This window comes from Gadus morhua, chromosome 8, assembly GCF_902167405.1.
Source record: "Gadus morhua chromosome 8, gadMor3.0, whole genome shotgun sequence".
NCBI classification, from domain to species: Eukaryota; Metazoa; Chordata; class Actinopteri; order Gadiformes; family Gadidae; genus Gadus; species Gadus morhua.
In genome coordinates, this window is record NC_044055.1 from 16271442 (window position 1) to 16294584 (window position 23143).

Genomic DNA, 23143 nt, shown 5'->3' on the forward strand with positions numbered 1-23143 from the left:
CCAATCATTGGAAACCTGGAGATATCAGCTCTTGCCCTGGATAGAGCTCGAGGGGCCGGTTGTCTCGAGCGTTCCCTGTCAACCGTTATCAAAAATGTTATCGACTAAACAGCCGTTAATGGCAGAAAATGGGTTATTACGTTTCGACACCGTTTTTTAAGGTAAATTACCGATATTCATATAAGCGAAATACTTTTTTTTTTGTATTTATTAGTTAACACTATTTGTCGGTTCCTGTTAATAGAGCTAACAACGCAATAAATACGTAGGCTTGGTCAAACAGAAGTTACGCTACTACGGTAAAGTTACAGATAATTGTTTTCTTGTATGGTATATTATATAAACGTGTAGGTATATGAAATATATATTTTTTCCTTCCCTAAGTAAGTAACGCCTGCTAGTTAACAGCAAAGTTACTAGCTAGTTAACAGACTTTCGGCAGAAGATGAGTTACTCCTGCAAACCTCGCAGATCTTGGTAGGTAACGTTACATCTAGCCCGTTTTAGAAAGACGCTACCAGTAGCAATCAATCGCATGAAAACATAAAAGATAAGTTGAAATTTTGATTAAATCTGATGGTCGAAACACGAATTAAAGTTTCAGAGGCTATTTCATTTAATCATCTTTGACCTATCTGTCTGCCTCTGCCTTGAATCCACAATAGTTAGCATTTAGACGGCATTTACTTAAGGTTAGCTAAAATTACTAGGTTAGCTAAAATTACTTTATTAATTTAAATAAAAATACGAGTAGAAATTAAGAATAAACCAACATTATCGAGTGATTAACACTATATGCTTAATGATTGAAAGTTTAAGATTGACCCGTATGTACGTGTGTAAGGTAATTAACCACTAGATAACTGTCAACCTTTTTTTGTAAGCGTGAGGGAGCGTTCTGCTAGTTTGAGATCTGATGGTTTGGAGGGGAGCAACTCCAGCAAGATTTTACCAAGGACCAAATGGTCTAAAGACGAGGTAATGTGAACAGCTGTAAGAGTTTTATTTCAGATACATGGTTGGGATTTTCATCAGTTCTACTCTTGGTAAACAACAACCGCTTTTGATCATGACCCCATTTTTAGGTCTGGAATATCTTTGCGACCCATACTCTTTTAACCCAATCTTTGTCCCAGTGGACATATGTGCATCACGTTACAATATACAATAAGTGATTTGTGATCCATTAATCCTTATTCATAATCATTAGGCAGTTTGTTTCTGTATATACAGGAGACCTTTCACTTCTTTTTATAACGATTACATCATCATATTCTTTATCTTATAAGTCAGCGATCTCCCAGGACCCAATAAGCATATCAGACGAACTTCAGTTGGGACCCGACCCCCAGGTATGGAAACAGTTGCCTAACTTGACTTTTGTTCCTCTTTGGTGACTTGAGGATGAAAAGCTGCAGATGCTGGTGGAGGAGCATGGCTCCAACAACTGGTCTTTGATATCTTATCATTTCAAGGTAAGTATTTGAAAGGATGGCATTGTGGTCAACAGTATACAGGACTTTTCTATATAAAGAATATTCTATATTCTCTAGAGTTCGAGCTCTAGGTTACAGGTTAGATATTAAAGTCGAAATGTGTGACATTTCAACTAGCTCTTAGCTTATGCTTATAAAAAAAAATGTGATCAATAAAATCACATCCTATTACTGATATATTCTACAACTTCAAAAATGCTGGCCAGCATCTACCTCTCTTTGTTAACCATAATATTACTATGGACCATCCCAAAACCCCTCCCACTCACGCCACCCAGCCAATCGATCTACGTTAGGTCACGTCAAACACTAGACCATCCAGTTAATGTGGACAGAAAACGGTTATTGAGCTTTTATCATTTTGAAAGTCTCCCGCCTACTTACTGGGTCGGGCTCAATCTCACACATTGCGACAGCAACAGCAGATTAACACGCTTACTCAGTCGCTTCCTGCTTCCTCTCAGTGTCAAAGGTCAGACCTTCAGTGTCAGCGGCGGTGGCAGAATGTCCTCAGTCCAGAGCTGGTGAAAGGCCCCTGGACTAAGGAAGAAGACGAGAGGGTAAAGAGGGACTGGCCTGTTGACCCTTATGTTGTCTAGCAGAGAAACTGTAGAAAAACAATTGAGCATCGTGATGTTAGTGACTAGTTGCTGCGATCAATCAGTTAATAAAATACAGTTATGGATCAACATAAAGTAAGACGTCCAAATCGATAAAAGGTTTGGTTATCGTTTTCCTCCAAAATTCCCAGAGGTTGTTAGGGTGTTAAGCCACCTGACCAATCTACTGACCTCTATTATCTGCATGCAGGTTATCCAGCTGGTGCACAAGTATGGTCCTAAACGCTGGTCAGTCATCGCCAAGCACCTTCACAGCCGCATTGGGAAGCAGTGCAGAGAGCGCTGGCATAACCACCTCAACCCGGCCGTCAAGAAGAGCTTGTGGACCCTGGAAGAGGATCGCATGATTTTCCAGGCCCACAAAATCATGGGGAACCGCTGGGCACATATCTCCAAACTACTGCCTGGCAGGTAGGCTCAAATTAGGGGACAGAATAGAGTACTAACTAGGTCTTTAATAGCATGTGAACAGGGCACAGAAGAGGAGGGCGTGGACATTAACTACTAAATGTTTTGTTTCAAGGACAGACAATTCTATTAAGAACCACTGGAACTCCACCCTGAAGAGGAAAGTGGAGAATGAGGGCTACCTCCTGCCCTTCAACCGCTCCTTCTCCCTCACCTTCACAGAAAACTCTTCCGACACCTCCTCCGTTGCTTCCTCTGACACCTCCTACTCCATCATCTCCACCCACAGCTCCTTGAAGTCCAATAGTGGACTCGGGGACAGACAATGTCACTGCTACAGCACTTCCACTAAGGTCAACCCCAACTACTAGCAATGCATTAGTCTTACCTGGGAACGTGCTCCAATTACCCCCTATATATATGAGACTAATCTTTTCACATCCGCCCATTCTCCTCACCAGCAGGGGGAGGTGTTGTGCAACCACAGCATCAGTGTGGTCAAGGATCAGCCCATGACCAGCTTTAATCTGAGCACCCTGGAGGAACCAGTCATTGACAGTGAGCAACCCCCTCCTCCACAGTGTATGCTTCTCTTTACCCAACAACCTCCGGGCAGCTCTACACCCCTGCACCCTCGCCCAGGCCTGTTGGAGTCCATGCAGATCATTCAGGTACTTTGCGAGTGATGCTGTGTTGGTTTCTGAACTGACCCTGTTCATATCCTAAATGTAATCTGACCCCACAGGATCCAATGGCCTGGGGGGACTGGGCCAGCTATAGCCTACAGCTAATGATCCCATCACCCCTGACACTTGAACAGCAGTCATCTCCACCCTCCAGTTCCTTCACAGAGCTCAACAGGGGCACTGTGGACCTGATCTCTCTGGACCTTGACAACACCGAAATGTTCACGGTCTCTTTGCCCTTTCTCCTCCACATACACCTCCCTCACACCTCAACTTGTATCATTATGCAAGCATCTCTTTATAGTTAGTCGACACTGGTCCTAAAATCTAAAGGTAGTCCGATTGATAAATAGATAGCAGTTTACCAGCCATGAAACCATACGAATCTTTCAAGCTTATTTTTGCTCTCTAGATGAGGTCTGACTTAGGTATGTATGAGATAGATCGACCAATCACATCCATATAATTTGAGGCTGGATAAATACGATGATAGCCGTAGATGCATTTCAACAACAACAAAGATGGCTGCCGCTGATGTAGAATGTAGTCTGTGTATTCTGCTATCGAGACAGTATTACATTTCATGGACAGTATAATCCCTAAAAGAAGAACAAACGACTCCACTTATTGCTTTGGTTGAGAAAAATGATGTTTTTTTTTTTAATTATCACCAAGTTTTTTTAATTACTTTTTGTCCTACCTCAGCCTGCCTCACACCTGGTTTGTGGTGAACAGGACCTTTGAACTGTGATTCTTGTGGTTTCCAGGATGGAGAAACGTGTCTCAAAGCAGATCAGGAGCCTAACGGCTCCTGCTCCAATGGCAGCACCCCTGTCAGGACCCTGGGATTCTCTCCTTCAGAGGTCAGCATGGACTCTCACTTCAAGTTGCCATCTTGGTCCTCAACCAAGATAAAGCTAGATGGGCTAACAGGATATTAGTTATATGTTCAAGAGTCGATGAAGTTAGACGAGCTTATAGGATACTAGTTCTGTGTTCAACAGTAGATTAGGTTAGAAGAGCTAAGAGAATACTAATTCTATGATGAAGAATAGATGAAGATAGACAAGCTTAGAGTTTACTAGTTATATGTTAATCAGCAGATTCAGTTAGACAAGCTAAGAGGATATTCGTTCTATGGTATGCTACTGTGGCATTTGAGATGGTTTGTCTCCTGCCAGTTCCTAAACAAGGGCCCAGGTGAGGATTCAACACTGACCTCCACGCCAGTTAGTGCTAAGAAGCATCCCAGTGTTACCAGCAGCCCTCAGCCCAACGGAGAACTAGCCATCCACTGCAGCACCAAACACAACCCCAAGTGCTATTTCACTACTTGTTCCCTGGAGCCCAGGTGTGTTTGATTTACTTTGCTAGCGGCATTGGGTCCCCTGTTGGCTATATATACTAATGAGAATATGAATATATGATGAGAATATTCATTAATAACATTATAATGAATTTCAAGCTATCGTTATTGTTTTTTAATCTCCATCCCTACTGGGCTGAGATCTGCAATGGTTCTGACCTCATCTTATGAAAGGGTTTTTATTTTAGCGTAATGTCTACCCGGTGGGATCTGGTGTTTAGTGTCTGAATAAAAGGGTATGCAAGGTTATGTGGAGGTGATCAGTATTGATGAAGATAATTTGCGTAAGTGAACCAGTCTGCTATGTTTTGAAATGCTTTAGGACTCCTAAGGACATCAAGGACCTTCTGCTGCCTACTCCTCAAACACCAACGCCCTTCAAGTCCATCCACAGCAGCCAGGAGGGCCCACTGGCGCTTGAGTGCCCTCAGGTATTGCTCGAAGTATTTATCCCCTATACTAAAAGGGCCCCTATTTTCCCACCAGCTGTGATGTTTCCCACCATTCACTTTTAGTGCATGACTTTAATGTCAACAAGACATTGGATGTATCCTAAACTCACTGCAGTTTATAAAGAGAGTGAGGTTGTGTGTGTGTGTGTGTGTGTGTGTGTGTGTGTGTGTGTGTGTGTGTGTGTGTGTGTGTGTGTGTGTGTGTGTGTGTGTGTGTGTGTGTGTGTGTGTGTGTGTGCGTGTGTGTGTGTTCGTACTGTAGTGTGTGGAGGACATCAACATACCGTTGCTAGTTGAGACTGGTGTCTTCAAGCACAACGGAGGCTCGCTGTCTCATCTTTACTCTGAGGTCAGAAGATATCCTACCTCAGGAAGTAACTAACCAAACTTACACACAAAATATCTAGAACCAGTGGAAATACGCAATGGGATGCTTGCATTTCGTTGATTAGGATGGCAGCTGTAAAAACACTCTCAACAGCCTAGTGACCACTTTCTTACCTCTGCCTTTTAAAACCTTTGCCATCTCCCACTGTTTCAGATCCCTGCTTGCTGGAGGTCCGAAAGGAAGAGTTTGGTTCTGGAGGCCTGGAGTGAAGACAGCCCGACTGGTCTATTCCGCGCCCAAGAACATTTCCAAAGCACTCAGGTAGCCGTAGTTCTCGTTCTGGTAGCTGTGTGATAGCCTATATTGTGTCATCTTGCTGGGATTTCCTTTATGCTGTACCAAGATTTAGTGTAACTACCTCTAGCTGGGCCTAGACATAGCCTTCCATTCACTAGCTGGTTCAGTCTGATAAAAACCTTGTGTCTATCTGTCTTCTAGATCCAGGGAGAAAGCCTGCTCAGTCGTTCCCACCTGAACAGCTCTCTGCTGGGATGTCAGGAGCTAGGCTGCTCCCCAGAAGATGAAAGCCCTGGAGATCACCTGCCTATCCAATCAAGATCAGCACAATCATAGCAGGTTGGAACTGCCCAATTTCCCCAGCCCCTACATTCCCCAGAGGCACCTCAACTCAGCTTGTTAGAGGTAGGAATATATGAAGGGCTTCAGTGTTCTGGGAGCTGGCCATCCTTACACAAGGTTCCTAGTTTTTCAAATATACGATAACCAGGGCATGAAGCTAAGGTAGTGCCATCGTGGTGCCTGAAGTTTAGAGAATGACCCATTTGTAGGCCGACTGGTGAAGAAGAGATGGTGGTGTTGAGCTTGACTGAGCATAACACACACGAAGTCTGACCCCATAATACTGCTTCACCATAGACCAACAGTGACTCCAGCTTACATACGGCCACCATAAATCGACAGCAGTGACTCTAGACCATTGTATTTCTTTTGTGTTGCATCCAGCTCTACCTCCTGAACAGTATTGATTAAAGTCAGCAGTCCTCACGTCGTGCCACATTACGCAATCCATAATCCACTATGATAATCCACTATATGTTTGGTTTGAACCAAGATGCTGGCAAGGTTTCTTTCAGAGGGCACAGACACAGGAAATATGCTCTGTAGAGCAGAAAGAGTATATTTGAACCTAGAGGTCACACTTTTTGTATTTTCGTTTTGTTGGAGGTATAGTCAGCATTTGGCTAACTAAGCGAGCGATTAGAGTGACAATAGGCTACAGTGGCAGGTGAGGAGTAGCTCCTAATGCACACTGTGGGGCTGAGACAGAACTGTCCCAAAAGCTCAGATTGCAAGGACATTTTGAAGCACATTTTAACTGTTAATAACTGAAACATTTATTGGTTCTGGACAATATGATGCAGGTATAGTTATTCATTCATCTTCGGTAATGTAGATTGAGTGGGGTTAGCAACATGGCCACAATGTCAGTCTCCGACTGGAGACATGTTTAGTTCTGTCTCCAGTCGGTTTTAGACAAATGTTTTTGAAAAATCGTTTCTACTTTGAGTCTGAATTCAATGTTAGATTAGGTCCTGGACACTTCTTAGTGTTTTTACGTCTATACAGAATTTTTAACTTCCAATTTCCTCATCTCCAGTGTTTTTATGGAATGTCAGGTGGTGTGCAAAAGTAATTTGTAGCACAGTTTGACCTAAAGGGAGAAGACGATGCCTTGGTCTGTCTGTCTTGGTTTCTGGACATTTGAATAGATGGAGAATAAAATCCTTATCAAAAGGGAGACCTTTAAGTCAGTAAAACATCTAAAGGGCTTTGATCCCAGTATGTATGTGACAGTGTTATATGTATGTACACTATATACAACTTTTAATAGTTATTTAGTTCTTATTTGACACGAATGTCTTGATCTTTTTTATTCCAAATCATTTACAGGATTTTAACCATTAACAATGAAAAACAAACAACAGTCTTTAACTCGATGAAGCGTTTGCTTGTGAATACACTTTTTAAATGGATTTTAGATCTTATTTTTGATAGAATGTTGAACATGTTGCCATAAAGTTTGGGTTTATTTTTTGCGGAAAAACAATTATAATATAAGTTAACTGTTCAAGTATATATTGCAACTGTACATGTCATGGTCAAATATTTTGTCATATGGAATAAATGACTTGTCAATGATTCATCGTAATTTACATAAATTATACAATACTGTATGGTGTAGTATGGGTTATGTTTGAATGCTAAATAAATATTATTACATTAAAGATCATATGTATGGATGTGAATCTGGCTCAACACGGTGACACATTGCTCAGTGCTCTATGCTAAGAGTCGGTGGTTCAGTCAAATAAAAGCTATGTTGCAGGCAGATGAGAGGCAGGATTTGTCTATTTTATGAATGAAATAGGTTTTGCAATAAACAAATATCACATTGAAATATCACAGAGGTAAAAAACTGAATCAAAAGACGACACTGACAGAATATTGACAACGCAAACAATTTGTTCTTAGAAAGAGATATAAATACAAATGTCACCCTCACAATTCAAATATTTTATCATGCTACTGTATTTATTTGAACTGAACTTGATGGTTATCTTGCCTCCAGAGTAGCCTACTGAGGACAAATGGTTACAAACTATTTCACACTATTGACCAGCTATGCAAATAGTTTGGAACATTATATTGTTACCAAATGTATTAGTCCAGTACATTCCTGGTATGGTAAATGGAACATGCTCTGCCCCACATTTAAATGTAGTGGTTGTTTACAAATCTACAACTCTACATTTCTCTACTGAAGACAATCAACCAAAAGTGCATCAAATTTGTGACTTAAAAACGTTTGGGACATTAATTCTTTGGATACGAATAACCACTCCCTTCGTATTCTTTGCAAAGGCCATCCCAATATCAATCTAAATTTATATAAATAAAAGAAAATAATTGCGCAACAATTATACAAGCCTTCACATTTTTGTAAATCTTTTTTACTTCACTCAGGCAGAAATCATGTACACCGACAAGTGTTGTTTAAAGTGGAAAGGAAGCAATCAAATAAAACATGTCTATAGCACTAGTTAAATATTTAAATATACCATAAATACAAATAAAGTCGGAAATATGTCCCGTTATTCAGAATGAAGCACAAACACGTTGCATTAATTACAATGTTTTCAGCCTGTGCGCCGCCATCTCTGTTTTCAGAATACGATGACGTCACGAGAATGGTTGGTATTAACATTCTATGTTGTTTACATAGCGGCTCATAGCCTCACGGGTAGCTTACTGCCTCAACAAAATGGATATGGACGAATGGGATAGACCCACCAATGAGGGCAGGCATCCAATTGCCTATGCTTTTGAGCCAGTAAGAGAAGTCTGAGTTTTAGTGCCCCCAACAGAGCCTGACTATGGAGGAGAAATAGATGAAGGAGAGAGAGATGTATCTGAGCGCACAGGAAACAATCGGTGGTGCTTGTGTGGGGTTTGTGTCCCTATGTCCACTGACATGGAGAGTGTCTGCTGCCATGAAATGAACCTGTAGTAATGCAGTGTAAGATATGTATATATATTGCACATTATATATTTTATATATATATATATATATATATATATATATATATATATATATATATATATATATATATATATAATAATTATTATAATATAATAAGATAAGAAAAGTAAAGTACACGGGTGCAGCAGCTGGGCTCCACGCTGCCTTACAGTTGTTAATTTCATGATACAAGTAATTGTCGTGCCATTTGGGTGTGCACGTGAATATGCGAAAATAGTGCAACCGACGGTGTTTGCAAATGGATTATTTTCCGATAACAATGCATTATTTTGGCGATGGATTAGAAATTATCAAGAGCATGGAGCGAGCTAGTCTGCAAACAAGACAATCTTCAAACAGTGAGTGTACTTGTACTAATTTATCTGTTTCTCTAGTAGTAGAAGCTAAGTGTACCTCTCGTTCCTCTGCCTGGCAAGCACGTTTCTGCGCTCTTTCGCTGCGCATAAGAGCAGCGCCCGGGTCCGATCTGACGGGTATGTCCGTGTCTCCAGCACTATATCCACTAAAATTAAAAATAGTTGGCACAGCATCTGGCTTCAGGCGATTGGTGGGACGACGAACAAATCTCCCATCTTCAGAAAAAGCTCCCTCTTCGATGTAATCAGCCTCTATAAAGTGGTCGCTACATACTCTCTGCCCTGGTCCCATTGGGGGGCTGAGGCGTTTCAATGCAGCTAACCATCTTCGGAGCACTTCAGGCTTCTTGACGGGAATTACATGGAAATGAACTATTCTATCGCTCTCCTTTAACCGATAAAATTTGTTTGAACCGCCAGGGGCAATACAAAAGGACCCCCCTGTTCTTCTTCCAATATCCGACATGTTTATTTTAAAGAGCCAACCATTCTGATGACGTAGCGCCTGCGTTTTTAAAACATGGCTGCGCCCTAGAGGCGAAAGTCGTTATAAACATGTCATTTTACGGTGAAACTACTTGAATTTCAGTATTGATGAAAATCCATGTGTTTCCAAAAATGAAAAAACAAACAAAAAATTGACACAGTTCTCAGTGCTTCATTTCCACTTTAAGGTTTAAGGTTACATTCACATTACGTTTAGTCGTATTATGGCATTACATTCTAATGAAATTGCCACAGTAGTGATATTATTGATGATAAAAAAGTGTTTGCAGACTAATAGAATCCAAAATTGAGGGAGCTATTGTAATAACAAGTTACCATAAGCAACATATTCCCACCACATATTACAATTGAGCTCAAAATCAAATATAAAGGTGATATGGACTTAACGACGAATGTGACAGAATGAATGTCAGTTATTGAAAATCGAATACAGAAACGATCAGATCAGGAGTGTATTGTGCGTATCTGCGTTATTTAATCCAAAATGACGCCCATTGTTTGTGAGGCATGAGAGTGCTTCTTATCACAATAAATCTGTTTAAAAAAACCCCATCCTTTTATTTAAATGACATTGAAATTTAACACATACTGACGCTGAATGCGCTTTTTAACTTTTAAGCATCCGAAGGAAAAGCGCCTCACAGCTTGACATTCAAAACCGTTTTAATATCATCAAAATGGTTTGTGATACTCAGCGAACTATGAGTGTTACATATTGGCTAATCTCCAGTCTTTAAAACATACTAATCTTTAGGAATTCAGCCCTCCTTTCAAGGCGCTTTTGTGTTTTGCAAAGGGTAAAAAAGTTTAATATCAAACTAGAATCCCCATGTAACATCACATTAACTTTAGAATATAGGTGAGTCGACTACCTATACAGCTGTAGATAATGTTAGTGTTTCCCACATAATTATATTTTACTAGTGGTAACTGACTGGGGGATTAAACGTTTTTTTCGTTGGAAAGATATTCCATTTTCAACAGATATTCACGCTCTGAATTGCAGTGATATGTGAACCATGGAACTCAAGACTGGATCACCGGAATGAGTCGGTATTGAGCAGTGTATACCTGCCCAGGAGATGTCTAACGTTTCAAAATGTTCCCAATGGAACATGGAACTTCTAGTGTTTAGAACTTCTAGTGTTTAGTAGTGTATCACACTAGCTCTACAACAGTTAAAAGCAGGTAAAGAACTGCATGGCTCGTAGAGCTCTAGTGTGGGTGTATTGCACATAGACAGGGCCGGATTAACAATTTTCTGTGCCCTGGGCAACAAGGCTCAAGGGCCCCCCCCCCCCCCCTCGCCGCCGCCAAACAATCGTAAAGTGGGGGGGGGGGGGGGTCCGGAGCGATTGTTGACGGGGGGGGGGGGGGGCTAAAGTAAATTTTTTTTTTTTTTTTTTGTCGTGTTATGTGGTGTCTGAAGATGTATGTTTGCACTTTGAAAAAAAAAAAAAAAAAAAAAACGTTGTCAAGGGCCCCTTTCATGTCACGGGCCCTGGGCAAGTGCCCAGTTGCCCTAATGGTTAATCCGGCCTTGCACATAGACTGTATATAACACAGGTTCAACGGACTACAACTAGGGATGCACTGATTCCACTTACATTTGGGTACTCGCCAATACCAAGTACCTGCGTGAGTACTTAATAATACCATTACAGTTGCACGCATGGCGTGTTATCACCATGGTTACGCCCAACGGCAACTTTATGATTATTCTTTTTGTATCATCGTCGTGTTTAAGCGTTATAACGTTTTTCCATATCCAACGATGTTGTATATGAAATGCGCTACACACTCTAGCGATAACATTATAGTTGTACGGGAATCCTAACCCTAGGGCGCTGGTATTAAATAAATCACTGCTCAGACGGAGCTCGACTATCAACATACTGTCGCGGTACACAATGAGTTTCAGAAAAAGCAAAACTTTCTCTCATACAGAGCTCCACACGTCCACACAAACCGAGTCCTCCAGTGCACCTTGTTTCACTAAATTGAGGACTTACTTCGCGTTACTTCACGTTGCGTAAAGTGGCATCGGGTGGTTGTATCGGAGAGGTTTTACGAGTACATGAGCACAGCATCGGGTACTGGTGCATCCCTAGATAAAACTGACTTTCCATATGTGTACATTGATGGATACTTTCGCAGACCTACAAATTGAATGCACTAGTACTCGTTGAGATTTAGGACATGTATTACATTTTACACATATTGTTTTTTGGCCTGGCAGGGGTTCTCACTTTAATTGTGTTATAAACACAATTAAAGGGGAAACACTGATATTTGTTAAAGGAAAGCGAATGTAATGCAGCGTGCCTATATATTTTTTCGTTCGCTTCAAATAGGAAATTCCAAGTCCTCATGAAACGTCAAATGGGCTTGAGGCTTCAGAGTCTTAATGCTTGAGTCTAAATGCTTCTCTGAAGGCATCCTATTCAGGCAGGTAAGCTGAGTTGATGGAGCCCGGCTTTGCGGAGACTGGTGGGAGGTGAGGGCAGCTCTTCCTCCTGGATTTAGCCAGGACACGGTGGATGAGGCTGGGGGATCCCTGAAGAACACCACCTCCCTTCATGGAAGGGCTGTCAAGTGCCAGGGCACGCCGAATGCTGTTCTTCCTGGACAGCTTCGGCGTTCCAAGCCCATTGCCCTCACTAAAACCCAGAGAGAAAGAGATTATGCTTTGAATACCTTGGTCAATATTTGTCTTCCTATACACCCAGTAAAAGAATCCTAGTTTCTAACCTTCCGTCGCTATAAACACATTGCCCTTTAATATTTTGGACTTCCTCATATAAATAGTGTAAACTGATCACTTCTTCCACAGTGACTGTAATGGTATTTTATCGCTCTTGTGAATTCAACGATGATGCTGAAAGGGCAGGTGTAGTTACCCGGGAAGGTTACAGGACGCCGGGGTTGCCATAACAACAGGCACAGAGGCTCTCCTTAAGAGGGTGGGCGTGGCTTCCCCTGATTCCCCGTCCTGCTGAAACAAGTTCAATCATTATACCTTGAGTGAGCGATTTGTGTTTTTAAACCCAACCTCAATCAGTTCATGTTAAGTCAGCCCCACTTGTAACCCAACACTCCAATATGCGACTCCTTCTTCTGTAGGTGGCATGTGTCCCCATAAACATGTAAACGGGGACATGTGGCTTTTTATACTATAACATTTAACAGTGGGCTGTACATTCAGGAACACTATTCTGACCCAAGAAAGCAGATACTTTTAGTGTCTACTTCGAAACCCTTTTAAGAGAACTGACATCTACCATAATTACAGATCCTCAATTCGACTTATTTACAGAACGATCATTTCACAAGATAATCTAAAAGCCCTCGAATCTGTAATGAGTCACCCTCGTTTTCATGTCCAGGAAAAAGGCAGCTCGTCATCTGATCTGTGCTAGAAGAGCAGTGAAGAAACCACTACTCCAAGCTAGCAACACTCAACTAGTGGTCGTACTGTACAGGTTGACTCAGAAACAGAACGACACGTACCGGCCCACATGTGGCGACACAGGCTGATGGGAAGTAGCCCTCGTTTCCGTTGGGTAGACGTCCAAACCACCACGTTTTGTCCTCTTTGACCAAAACCTGGATGACATCACCTTGGCTCAGGTCCAGTTCTTCTGGACCTTGGGCCCTATTGTGAATGGTCACCACCACCTGAATAGCAAATTAAAGGGCACATATTTTACCAACAGGTGTGATGTTGATTAGAAGGCATTACAAATTATACCTTAAAGTCACATCAGACATTGTGTGCATGTCCAGTCAGATGTAAAATAGACTCTTTAATTGGTTGCCAAATAGGTCAGTTATTATTTTAACTTGTGTACCAGAAGATTATCGCACCATTTCTCTATTAATTGTCGCGTTCTTGAAGAAAGTAGTTAGATCCGGGTCGCTTTTAACTCACTTTATTTGTTAAAGTATTTCGGTATGGTAACTATGAAGCAAAAGGGGGGTAATTGTATCTAACACATGTGGAGAAAAATACCGTAGAGCTACCTCAAGCCCCGGGGCTTAGACCCGAGGCTCTCAACGGGTCTGCCTATGTTTCTGCCCTCAAATCTGACTCCTGCGCTGGTTAGTATCAAGTAGACGTGGCCTGAGTTAAGTAGGCGTGGTCTATGTGACGTATTGGCTCCGCCCTCCTCGCCTGTCTAAAGGTGCTGCCATCTGTGGCTTGAGTAGTTATTGCAGCTTGTGTGTTCGATCCTGCTTCCTAGTTGCTATGTGAGGGTAATGCAGCTTGTGTGTTCGATCCTGCTTCCTAGTGGCTATGTGGGGGCAGCTTATGTGCTTAAAATACGTAACAATTGCAATTTAGGTTAAATTGTGCGAGAGCATAACATTAATCAGTTGTTATGGCATGACTCAATGAAGGAGAGAAGCCAATCAGTTAATCAGGACAACACTAGTGAGAAGTACACTGAAGGATTAAAGATGGATTACCCTTATTTAGATCTGTTACTTACTCTGTGTCTTGACTCCTATTAGAGTGGAGGTTGGACCTAAAGACCTGGTTTCACTAGTTAAATACCTAACTCTCTTGTTGGTTAAATCAGTGTTATACTTTGCCACCTCGTCCTATAGTCTGTCCTCCCCACTATCTTGTCCTATCCACTGTCTAGTCCACTCTTGAGGTTTAGGACCTGGACTTGACCATTAGCTGCTTTAACTTCAGTGTCCAGAACCAGATTTCAATCCATTTTAGGAATTTCCATCCATCTTGGATAGATGGAAATTCTTCACTTTTAAAGGAAACATAACAAACGTAACGTAGCGCCTGTTTCTGAATAATCACCACAACCAAAAATGCGGTCTTTCTCAGCACTCTGTACATCATTATACTTTTGTTTTCAAGCGGATACCTACTGTACTCGCCTTATCTTCATCTGCAGGTCGGAGTCTCACCCTTGATCTGCCAACTGGGGGAAAGAAATTGCTAAGCCGTGCCACACAAATAGAATAGAACCACTACTAGAACATTTGACAACACAAATGTAAATTAAACAGATTTCTATGATCAAATGCTCATACTCATGAGCATTTGAACGTGGACATTTGTTCAGATCTACATATGTTTAGATTGAACCGTACAAACAACACTGTCAATGTTAAACCAGACTTGGAAGGCTCTAGTCATCATAATGGGTCAAACTACAGGATGGATACAACCGTTGTGTGTGGGTATATGCGTGCGCGTTGATGTGTGTTTGTGTGTGTGTGGTCTAACTCACCTTTGGGAGAGAACACTGTGGTAAAGACCTCAAACTGCTCATCACTCTGCATGTATATTTGCTGCATGCTGCAGTGCTGCATTGGTCTCTTGAGACTGCGGTCCAAACACTGCCGCTGTGCCTCCTTTAAATAGTCAGCTGTCGCTAATCCTGGATGGGTTCCATGCACGTGCATTTATTTATTTCCAAACTCACTCCGAAAAACAGGCGTGTAGCAGAAAGCAAACAGCGGAGATCCACCAACTCTAGAAACACATTAATGACCTGTAGATTGCTAGTTCAAATCCCCATAAAATATATATTTTTGGCTTAATTCCTGGTAGTGGGGTCTGTGGGACTATGGGGAATCATAACCCACGTCATGGGCAACTAACAAAAGGAATAGTTCTGATTAATTAAGAGTCCCGTCCATAATGACTATGATGGACTGGATTACAAGCATTGGCATGAAACTGGTGTGCTGCATCACTCTACCGCTACTCTTGGCTCCCAGTCCCTTCCAGGAGTCCCACTGCTCAGAGGGGCAACTCTCTGCTCCCATAGGTTAAACCACTTAAAGGCATCACGATGAGAGACATTCTTAGCCCCGCCGCCTAATCTGGACACTGGTTTAGACTACTTAGCTTCACTTCTGTAAGGCATGCAAGACGAGATGTGCCAAGCAAATTCGTTCAGTCCTTCACGATAAAACCAGCCAGAACCAACCCCCCCCCCCCATGGGCTATGCCCCAGTCTGACCAGCTGCGTGCCTGGGATGGCACAACATATGATTGGCAATCCTGAGATACCCGTACTAAATCAGGCAAATAAATTAATGAAGTTAATATCGTCATGGTTACATCCTCTGTACAGGTATGCTTTTTGTTGTGCACTGGTTCTTTGCCAGTCCTTGGCCACCCCTACTTATTGAGTATGGACGTGCCACTAGGTCAAAATGGAAGGGTTATGGCATCCGTCTTCTGGATGGAGACACACTCTTATCCTCATATTCTGTGGAGATTAATGAGTTAATGATCTAGTAGGGTCCAGGATTCCATTCCTAAATATCAAGGAGTAGTAAAGTAGTAAATCGTCATTCTACATCAAGCTGGTCCGTTACAGGCGGGGATGGCTCAACTTATGGCTGCTGTGATCAGTGAGAGTGGCGGGTGAGGGGAGAACGGGGACTATTCAAGCTTTATTTAGCATTGTATAAAAGTCAGATAAACCACACCACAAAACGATTCTGATTGGTTCAGCATTTAGCTTATTAGTTTTACCCAGCCAATCCCAGGCCAGGCCAAGATAGGATCTTAGTGAGAATGGATCGCAAATACTATTTTATAACCAAAGATATTCCTGAATCAAGATGACATGTTAAAAGGACCTTAACAATTATTTCAATAAACATAAAAACATTTAAGACAAGGAGGTAGGCATTTTCCTCAATGTAGAAGATTGAGTGTGTTTCAGTGTTTCATTTAATTAATTCAATAATAATTAAAACAAAAAGCCTAGAAAGACTGGATCGGGAGGTGGTGGAGTGCGTGTGTTCATCCGTCTCGTAAAGAGTTGGGTTAGGACCCAGACTCAGTAGAGCTTAAGAGAGGCCTCAAACAGATGAGTCAGGTCTTCTTCAGTGTGTTCTCTGGGAGACAACTTGGTGACCCGCTCCTGTGGGAACAGGACAGGAAGTGGTGTCACACTCTCAGCCCTTGACAAATGTGTTCACAATGCCATTTAAGTGGAATACGCATAACCAAGTTACATTGTTCACCTGATACACTTGACGGTAGATGGTTTGAAAACATGACCAGAGCTCTCTTCATTTTAATAAGCGACAAACCCATTTTAAATACGTATGCAGCCGTATGAACCATCCTGGAGGCTCCAGGCATTGCTTGGTACCTGAGGTATGGTTCCCTTGACCAGGTCGGGCACGTCGTCCTTGGTGTAACCAACGGCACTCAGCCCGTCCTCCACCTGCAGGTCGTACAGAAACTGGCGCAGTGTGTCAGCCAACAGTGGGCCGGCATCCTCCCGCTTCACCCTGCTGATGTCCGCACCTAGTACACACACACACACACACACACACACACACACACACACACACACACACACACACACACACACACACACACACACACACACACACACACACACACACACACACACACACACACTTACTATTTTTAATTTAGCACACTTAAGACACTTCAAAAGTGATTTACAGTGGATTATTCAGATACGTCCAAACCCGATACCTTCGGCTTCGATTTGATTGCCCCAAACACAAGCCTATGCTGCACCCTAATGACAAGAGCAACTGTGATCGGTGAACAGTGGTGATCATAACAACAGAATGAAAGTCAGGATGGAAGTGAAATCCTACTTTATATAATATTTCGCAATTTATAGTTGTTTCCATTTACCTAGGATCTCAGCAGCCTCTAGGTGGCGCTCTGGACACATGGGGGCAGTGAAGTTGAACACTGCTGGAGATGTGAGGACCACAGAAAGTCCATGGGGCTATAGGAGCACGAAGACACACAGTTCATCTTTCAACTCAACTTTTTAAGGATACATTAAAAGGTTGTAATAAAGCAGATGATAAAGGGGTTTAATAAAGTATGTATTTAAGGAGACACCTAGGGTTCTTAATAAAGGACATTTACTGTTGGTAGTACAATTTCGTAATAAGTACATCTTACCACTACTGGGTGGTCCACATTGTAGCCTTTAGCCCTGTAGGTCTTGACATTGCCAGCAATTGGATATGACATCCCATGGCTAAACAGAGCAAACAGAGAGCCATTCAGGGACTTTATCCACTTCAAATAAGATAAACATGGTATAAGACAGCACTTAAGGGCAACACAAACACTAGCCTGTTTTAAGACTGGCCTAAAAACCTTTTTATTCATAAAGGCATTTCCTACTTTTTAAAAATTGTATACTAGCACTCTGAGATTCTGCTAGAATGAAGAGTGCTCAACAAATAAAATGAATTATTATTATTATTATTACTAGACTAGTAGTAAAAGAGAGTAAATGGAGTCCTTTTAGATGGTAAAATACTGTAACACTTAAGAAATAAAAGTACTCAGAGTACTAAGAAGTTGAAGGGGGAGGGGCTATTACTTACTATTTGTTCCAAAGTGGTTTGCAGTGAATACGTTGGAATTGAGCAGGTAGGGGTAATGACATGCTTATAGGTACATTTCGGATGAAAACCTGCCTATGGGAACACAGGGGGTTTGAACTCACTACCTTTCGTCTGTGATGAACTCCCCTATTATTCATAACATCCCGCTACTGGTGGTTGGAGGCAGAGCTACAAGTGTAGCCATACCCCTCCCCAAACCTCCCCACCCGGCCAGTTACAGCTCAGCAGTATAGCTGAGCGGCCCTGCACTGAACTCAATGTGGTGCGAAGGCTGGAAGGGTCGTCTGCAGCACTAGACTCACCACAAATGAACTCCTGCATTTCCAAATCCGATCCCTGCAAACACACTGGCCAGATGCATGCTGGAACGTGCCTCGAGGTCCTCTGGATCTCGAACAGCCCTTGAATATGTGAGCAGAGCAGAACTCTGAACAGAACAGCACCTGAAGTGGGATGGCTCTGAAAGAATTGGGACCTGGACCTGGCCTTTCAACTGAGTGAGTGCTACTCCATCTACAATCTCAAAACGCTCAGATCAGTATACTGTTGCTGGTTTGTATTGGACAGTTCTTATATTGAATCTGTAGAGGTTATAAATCCTTATTCTGTAAGCATTTTCAGAAATAATGCATCTTTCGCCATTTTCCGTCATGTTGAAGAAAAACAACAACATTCTTCTAACAAAAAAAAGTGTGACTTTACTCCGTAAGTATAAAACACGTTATGTATTCTGATTGTTAGGTTTGCCTGATTGGTCCTACCGTTTCATGTATTTGGCCACCACGTTGAGGGCGTGTCTTGACCAGACATCGCTGATAGGGTTGCTGCCCTGGTAGGCGGGGCGGTTGATGGGGTTTGGGGGACAGGGCTTTCGCATGTTGTAGGGCAGGGCGGTGTAAGACTCCAGGGAATGGCTAGTGGGGGGGGGGGGGGTAAGACAAGAACAACGTTTACAACAACAGACCACCCCCCATTACCTTTACCCTCATAAGGTGATCGTTAAGTTGATGGTTGGTTATTGTCCAGTCCTATAGATGCTAGATAGGGTTAGGGTTTTTCATTTTTCTATTATCAGTGAATAAAGGACCTACAAGAGAGTCTCATTGTCTTTATCAAGGGACACACAGTTTAGTACATATAACAACTCAAATGTATGTGGTATGTTTTGCATCAGCATTCACACTAGAGTCAGAGAGAGCCTTCAGACCATCTGATTAGGAAAGAAGGTTTACGAACTCTGGGACGCTGACCTCTGCTCTCCTGAAGGTCTGTTAGTGACAGTTGATGCTGGCTGACCCCAGACACCATAAAACCTTCAAGGCCAGTACTCACATGTAGGATAAGTATCTACGAAAATACCCTAAAAGACAGGCCCTCCAGAGTCAAGAGTCCACCTGACCAGTGGACAAAACCACAACGTGGCCCCTTATCGAAAGTGCTACAACAAGTCATGCTCATTCACCACACCTTCATCAGAACTAAAGACCTCTGGTACCTCGAAGGAAGGAGGAAGCACCAAGAGTTGCTTGTTGCTAGAGTGTTCTCACCAGAGCACGTCAAAGCCACTGTTGGCGGCGACCCTCTCAGGCATGTGCAGTGTATGGAGCGAGTCCACCATCCCCAGGGTTGGCTTGAGGGCCCTGCTGGCTATTCCTGGACACCAGACCGCAGACAGCATATTCACATTCACCCATAACCACATGTCTAGGAGCAGAGCTTAACAGTTTCACTTAAACTCACCAGTTTTGGCCTTCAGTTCTTCAAAATCAAAAATGGCCACTCCCGTGGTTTCACTGCCGGTTCCGGCTGTTGTGGGAACTAAAGAGAGGAAGGGGAAATTGTGTTTTTTTTTTACTTTTTTTCATTTAGTCAATTTAGGTCATTTGTTGATCAAGCTCATTTGTTGACTCAAGTTATGTTATAAGCCCCTCCTTTTAAATGGTTGTCTCACTCAATATGGGGTCGGCTTAGCTCAGGAGGTAGAGCAGTTATCTTACAACCGAAAGTTTGCTAGTTCGATCCCCAGCTCCTCCGAGCTGAGTGTAGATGTTTCCCTAAGCAAGACCCTAAACCCTAACTGCTCCTGACGAGCTGGCTGTCGCCTTGCATGGTTGACTCTGCCGTCGGTGTGTCAATGTGTGTATTAACCAATGTAAGTCGCTTTGGCTATAAGCGTCTGCTAAATGCCTGCTAAATGTAATTGTAATAAGTGTATTTCTGATGGCTGAGAATTGATTACGAGATTATTAGAGGCCACTATTTGTTACATCACATGACGTTATGAACGATGGATGGGGGCGAGTGCACATCTCAAAGAATTGTGGTATAATGTGGTCGCAGTACTATTATGAAGCAAACTATACTATCAAAAACATGATAAGGCTGTGTGTTTATACCAGTGACCAAGGCCAATCAGAACTCAAACTCGTTCCTCAATGTCCCTCAACGGGTTCATCATTGTGGTCACTCTACACTGAGCTTGGCACCTGTCTGCCATCTAATCCAGTGGCTCAACTAATCGTGCTATTGGCCTTAATCTGAGGTCTGTGGGGACGCCGCTGAAGCAAGCTGCCATTTCTTGGTACCTGCAATCAGAGGCTTGAGGACGCCCGTAACAGGCTTCCCTTTCCCGATGGGAGCGTTGACAAAGTCCAGAAAGTCTGCCTCAGGGTGGCTGGCGTACAGATTGGCTGCTTTGCAGGTGTCTATCACCGAGCCCCCGCCCACCGCGACATAGACGTCGAAGCAGTCATTCTTGGCGAAGGCGATGGCTTGCTTAAAGCTGAGAGAGATCCATTTAAAAATCACAGAGTCATCCTTTAGCATTCTCAGTAGTAAAGGCTTGAGGAAGTAAGACAAACATTAACCAGCAACCTAGATTTCATAAATTGATAATGATTATGATCATGCAGATAGTGTACAAATTGGTCCTGTCTCTTAACTTGGAACAAATTCTGCTTGTGTAATTAAAGCCGCCACTACATGATTAGTCCTGAGCTTTGGCAATATCATTTAACAGCATGGTTAATACAGGTAGTAGCTGTTTTTATTAGTGTCAGTTCTGCTTAAATGCCTGACCGATGTAAACAAATGGGTTTAGTTGCCTTTGGCATTTCCCTCTGGAGCATAAGATACCCTTCAACTATCGATGGTTAAACCTGCCTCATAATTCATTGAGATATTTTACACAGCGAAACGATTTGTAAAACGATGTGTTGTCTCCCTCTGCTGGTTAACGTCGCTACCTGGTGTCCGTGGGCTCCACTCGGACCTGGTCATACACCTTGTAGTTCACTCCGTTCTGTGCCATCGACTCCAGGACTGCTTTCACCGGCGGCAGAACGGACAGGTTCTTATCCGTCATCAGACACACGTTACGAGCCCCCATGTTCTGAAGGTCCTACACAACGACCGGCGGGAATGTTACAGCACACACGTTTGCGAGATTGCATTTTCCTGTGTGTGTGTGTGTGTGTGTGTGTGTGTGTGTGTGTGTGTGTGTGTGTGTGTGTGTGTGTGTGTGTGTGTGTGTGTGTGTGTGTGTGTGTGTGTGTGTGTGTGTGTGTGTGTGTGTGTGTGTGTGTGTGTGTGTGTGTGTGTGTGCGCGCGTGTGTGTGTGGAAATTAGTAAATGATGATGTCATGTTACCATTCCGATCTCCCGGGTGACCCCTTCTCCATATCTGATGTTGGAGCTGGCCATCTGACAATAAGAAAACATTAACATTAATTAAATATGTAAGAATGTGCTCGGGTGTTTATTTACCAACCATTATAATTCCAGTAGGACACGCAAGAGTGCACTGTGAACGCGTGTGATCTCCTTTACCTCAAATGCATAGTCGGTTTTTCTGACCGTGCACGCCGCAGCTCCAGCACCTAACCCCAGAACACACATCGATTAATATTCCACTATGAACAACGGACGACTACGAAATTTTAGGTATACTGGGAATGAAAGCAGGCTCTATTTCTCGTACCTTGGTGATATGTGTTGGAATGTGCAGGACACCTGCACCTATGGAAAAAATAAGAACGTTTTAAAGGTCAAATTTGGAGCTACACTTTCGTAAACATGCAAGTTTCAGCCTACAAGTATACTACGGAACGCGAACCTCTGCATTCTTTACTTTTTGTTTGAAATACAAAAAACGTTCACTTACGCAGCTTTCTCGAGCTGTCGAAGGAGGTGGGCTATTCTGTCACGTCCTGCCATTGCTGTCGAGGGTCGAATGATTGGGATATGTTTTCCTGCGGTTTCGGCGATCTTTAACTTCGGTACGGCGCTGCGGTTCTACGTCTTTGGTTCCCTCCTCCCACCAACAGCACGGAACATGTGGGGTAGAGTTCACGCTAGACGGCCAGGAGTAAAGACCCTCCTCTCAGCACGCACGCGCACACACTCACGCACAGCGTCTTTTGTTGTTGTTATGTATTGGTTTAAGATAAAGATGAACAGATTATTTTTTATACTTTTGTTGGCATATGAATATAACATAATGAAGCATTCAATTAATAAAAAAAATGCAAACATGCAGAAACAATAATTTTGATTAAATACTGGGGTAATGGGTTAGATTCTTTGTTTGAATTGTATACTGTCAACTGCTATTGCAATTTGTGTGGGTGACTGAAGCTTCTTTTTTTAAGACAATGACCTTACCACCAAAGGTTTTCCTCTCTCTCTCTCTCTCTCTCTCTCTCTCTCTCTCTCTCTCTCTCTCTCTCTCTCTCTCTCTCTCTCTCTCTCTCTCTCTCTCTCTCTCTCTCTCTCTCACTCTCCTGAATCAGATCTAACTTGATCTTTTCCCTTTGCATTGGATTCTGAATGCAGCTACTGGCTTCGGGTCTGGTAAAGGTTGCGCTGTCGTCTTGATGATGCAGAGGTGATCTTGTCGCC

The 23143-nt window shown here is 42.7% G+C and overlaps 3 protein-coding genes across 7 annotated transcripts; 1 reads left to right on the forward strand and 2 right to left on the reverse strand.

Annotated features, from left to right (window-relative positions):
• The first annotated feature begins 47 nt into the window (after nucleotides 1-47).
• On the forward strand, nucleotides 48-7654 carry LOC115548170 (myb-related protein A). 5 transcript variants are annotated; one of them, XM_030362588.1, is made up of 15 exons: nucleotides 48-161; nucleotides 385-477; nucleotides 885-978; nucleotides 1404-1475; nucleotides 1961-2056; nucleotides 2307-2527; nucleotides 2640-2877; nucleotides 2986-3195; nucleotides 3270-3437; nucleotides 3978-4073; nucleotides 4392-4561; nucleotides 4899-5007; nucleotides 5291-5377; nucleotides 5570-5677; nucleotides 5855-7654. In XM_030362588.1, the coding sequence occupies exons 2-15, from the start codon at nucleotides 446-448 to the stop codon at nucleotides 5987-5989; spliced, it is 1836 nt and encodes a 611-aa protein (XP_030218448.1). In that variant the 5' UTR covers nucleotides 48-161; nucleotides 385-445; the 3' UTR covers nucleotides 5990-7654. The 5 variants fall into 5 exon arrangements, with proteins under 5 accessions (XP_030218448.1, XP_030218450.1, XP_030218451.1 ...); XM_030362590.1 differs by having other exon boundaries at nucleotides 2989-3195; XM_030362589.1 differs by lacking the exon at nucleotides 48-161 and adding an exon at nucleotides 193-299.
• A 3666-nt stretch (nucleotides 7655-11320) lies between these two features.
• Nucleotides 11321-16098, reverse strand: LOC115549413 (uncharacterized). The gene is made up of 5 exons (XM_030364572.1): nucleotides 15100-16098; nucleotides 14735-14787; nucleotides 13352-13519; nucleotides 12742-12833; nucleotides 11321-12501 (listed from the first exon to the last, which is right to left on the reverse strand). The coding sequence occupies exons 1-5, from the start codon at nucleotides 15272-15274 to the stop codon at nucleotides 12282-12284; spliced, it is 708 nt and encodes a 235-aa protein (XP_030220432.1). The 5' UTR covers nucleotides 15275-16098; the 3' UTR covers nucleotides 11321-12281.
• A 165-nt stretch (nucleotides 16099-16263) lies between these two features.
• adhfe1 (alcohol dehydrogenase iron containing 1) lies at nucleotides 16264-22605 on the reverse strand. Its single transcript, XM_030364557.1, has 14 exons — nucleotides 22407-22605; nucleotides 22224-22261; nucleotides 22073-22122; nucleotides 21893-21946; nucleotides 21490-21644; nucleotides 20830-21026; nucleotides 19985-20062; nucleotides 19792-19897; nucleotides 19006-19158; nucleotides 18547-18645; nucleotides 17790-17868; nucleotides 17511-17607; nucleotides 16987-17144; nucleotides 16264-16752 (listed from the first exon to the last, which is right to left on the reverse strand). The coding sequence occupies exons 1-14, from the start codon at nucleotides 22457-22459 to the stop codon at nucleotides 16669-16671; spliced, it is 1401 nt and encodes a 466-aa protein (XP_030220417.1). The 5' UTR covers nucleotides 22460-22605; the 3' UTR covers nucleotides 16264-16668.
• Between the last annotated feature and the right edge of the window lie 538 nt (nucleotides 22606-23143).

What these genes read in the sequence shown, in the direction of transcription:
- LOC115549413 (XM_030364572.1), bottom strand. Translation starts at nt 15,274, where the DNA reads ATGCACGTGCATGGAACCCATCCAGGATTAGCGACAGCTGACTATTTA. An exon ending in ATGAAGATAAGGCGAGTACA is followed by an intron (nt 13,520 to 14,734) that starts GTAGGTATCCGC and finishes TTTGCTATTCAG; the next exon opens with GTGGTGGTGACCATTCACAA. An exon ending in GTGTCGCCACATGTGGGCCG is followed by an intron (nt 12,834 to 13,351) that starts GTACGTGTCGTT and finishes TTGTTTCAGCAG; the next exon opens with GACGGGGAATCAGGGGAAGC.
- LOC115548170 (XM_030362588.1), top strand. Translation starts at nt 446, where the DNA reads ATGAGTTACTCCTGCAAACCTCGCAGATCTTG. An exon ending in CCAAATGGTCTAAAGACGAG is followed by an intron (nt 979 to 1,403) that starts GTAATGTGAACA and finishes TGGTGACTTGAG; the next exon opens with GATGAAAAGCTGCAGATGCT. An exon ending in CTAAGGAAGAAGACGAGAGG is followed by an intron (nt 2,057 to 2,306) that starts GTAAAGAGGGAC and finishes ATCTGCATGCAG; the next exon opens with GTTATCCAGCTGGTGCACAA.
- adhfe1 (XM_030364557.1), bottom strand. Translation starts at nt 22,459, where the DNA reads ATGGCAGGACGTGACAGAATAGCCCACCTCCTTCGACAGCTCGAGAAA. An exon ending in TCACCCGGGAGATCGGAATG is followed by an intron (nt 21,645 to 21,892) that starts GTAACATGACAT and finishes GTCGTTGTGTAG; the next exon opens with GACCTTCAGAACATGGGGGC. An exon ending in AGTGGCTTTGACGTGCTCTG is followed by an intron (nt 19,159 to 19,791) that starts GTGAGAACACTC and finishes CCCCCCCACTAG; the next exon opens with CCATTCCCTGGAGTCTTACA.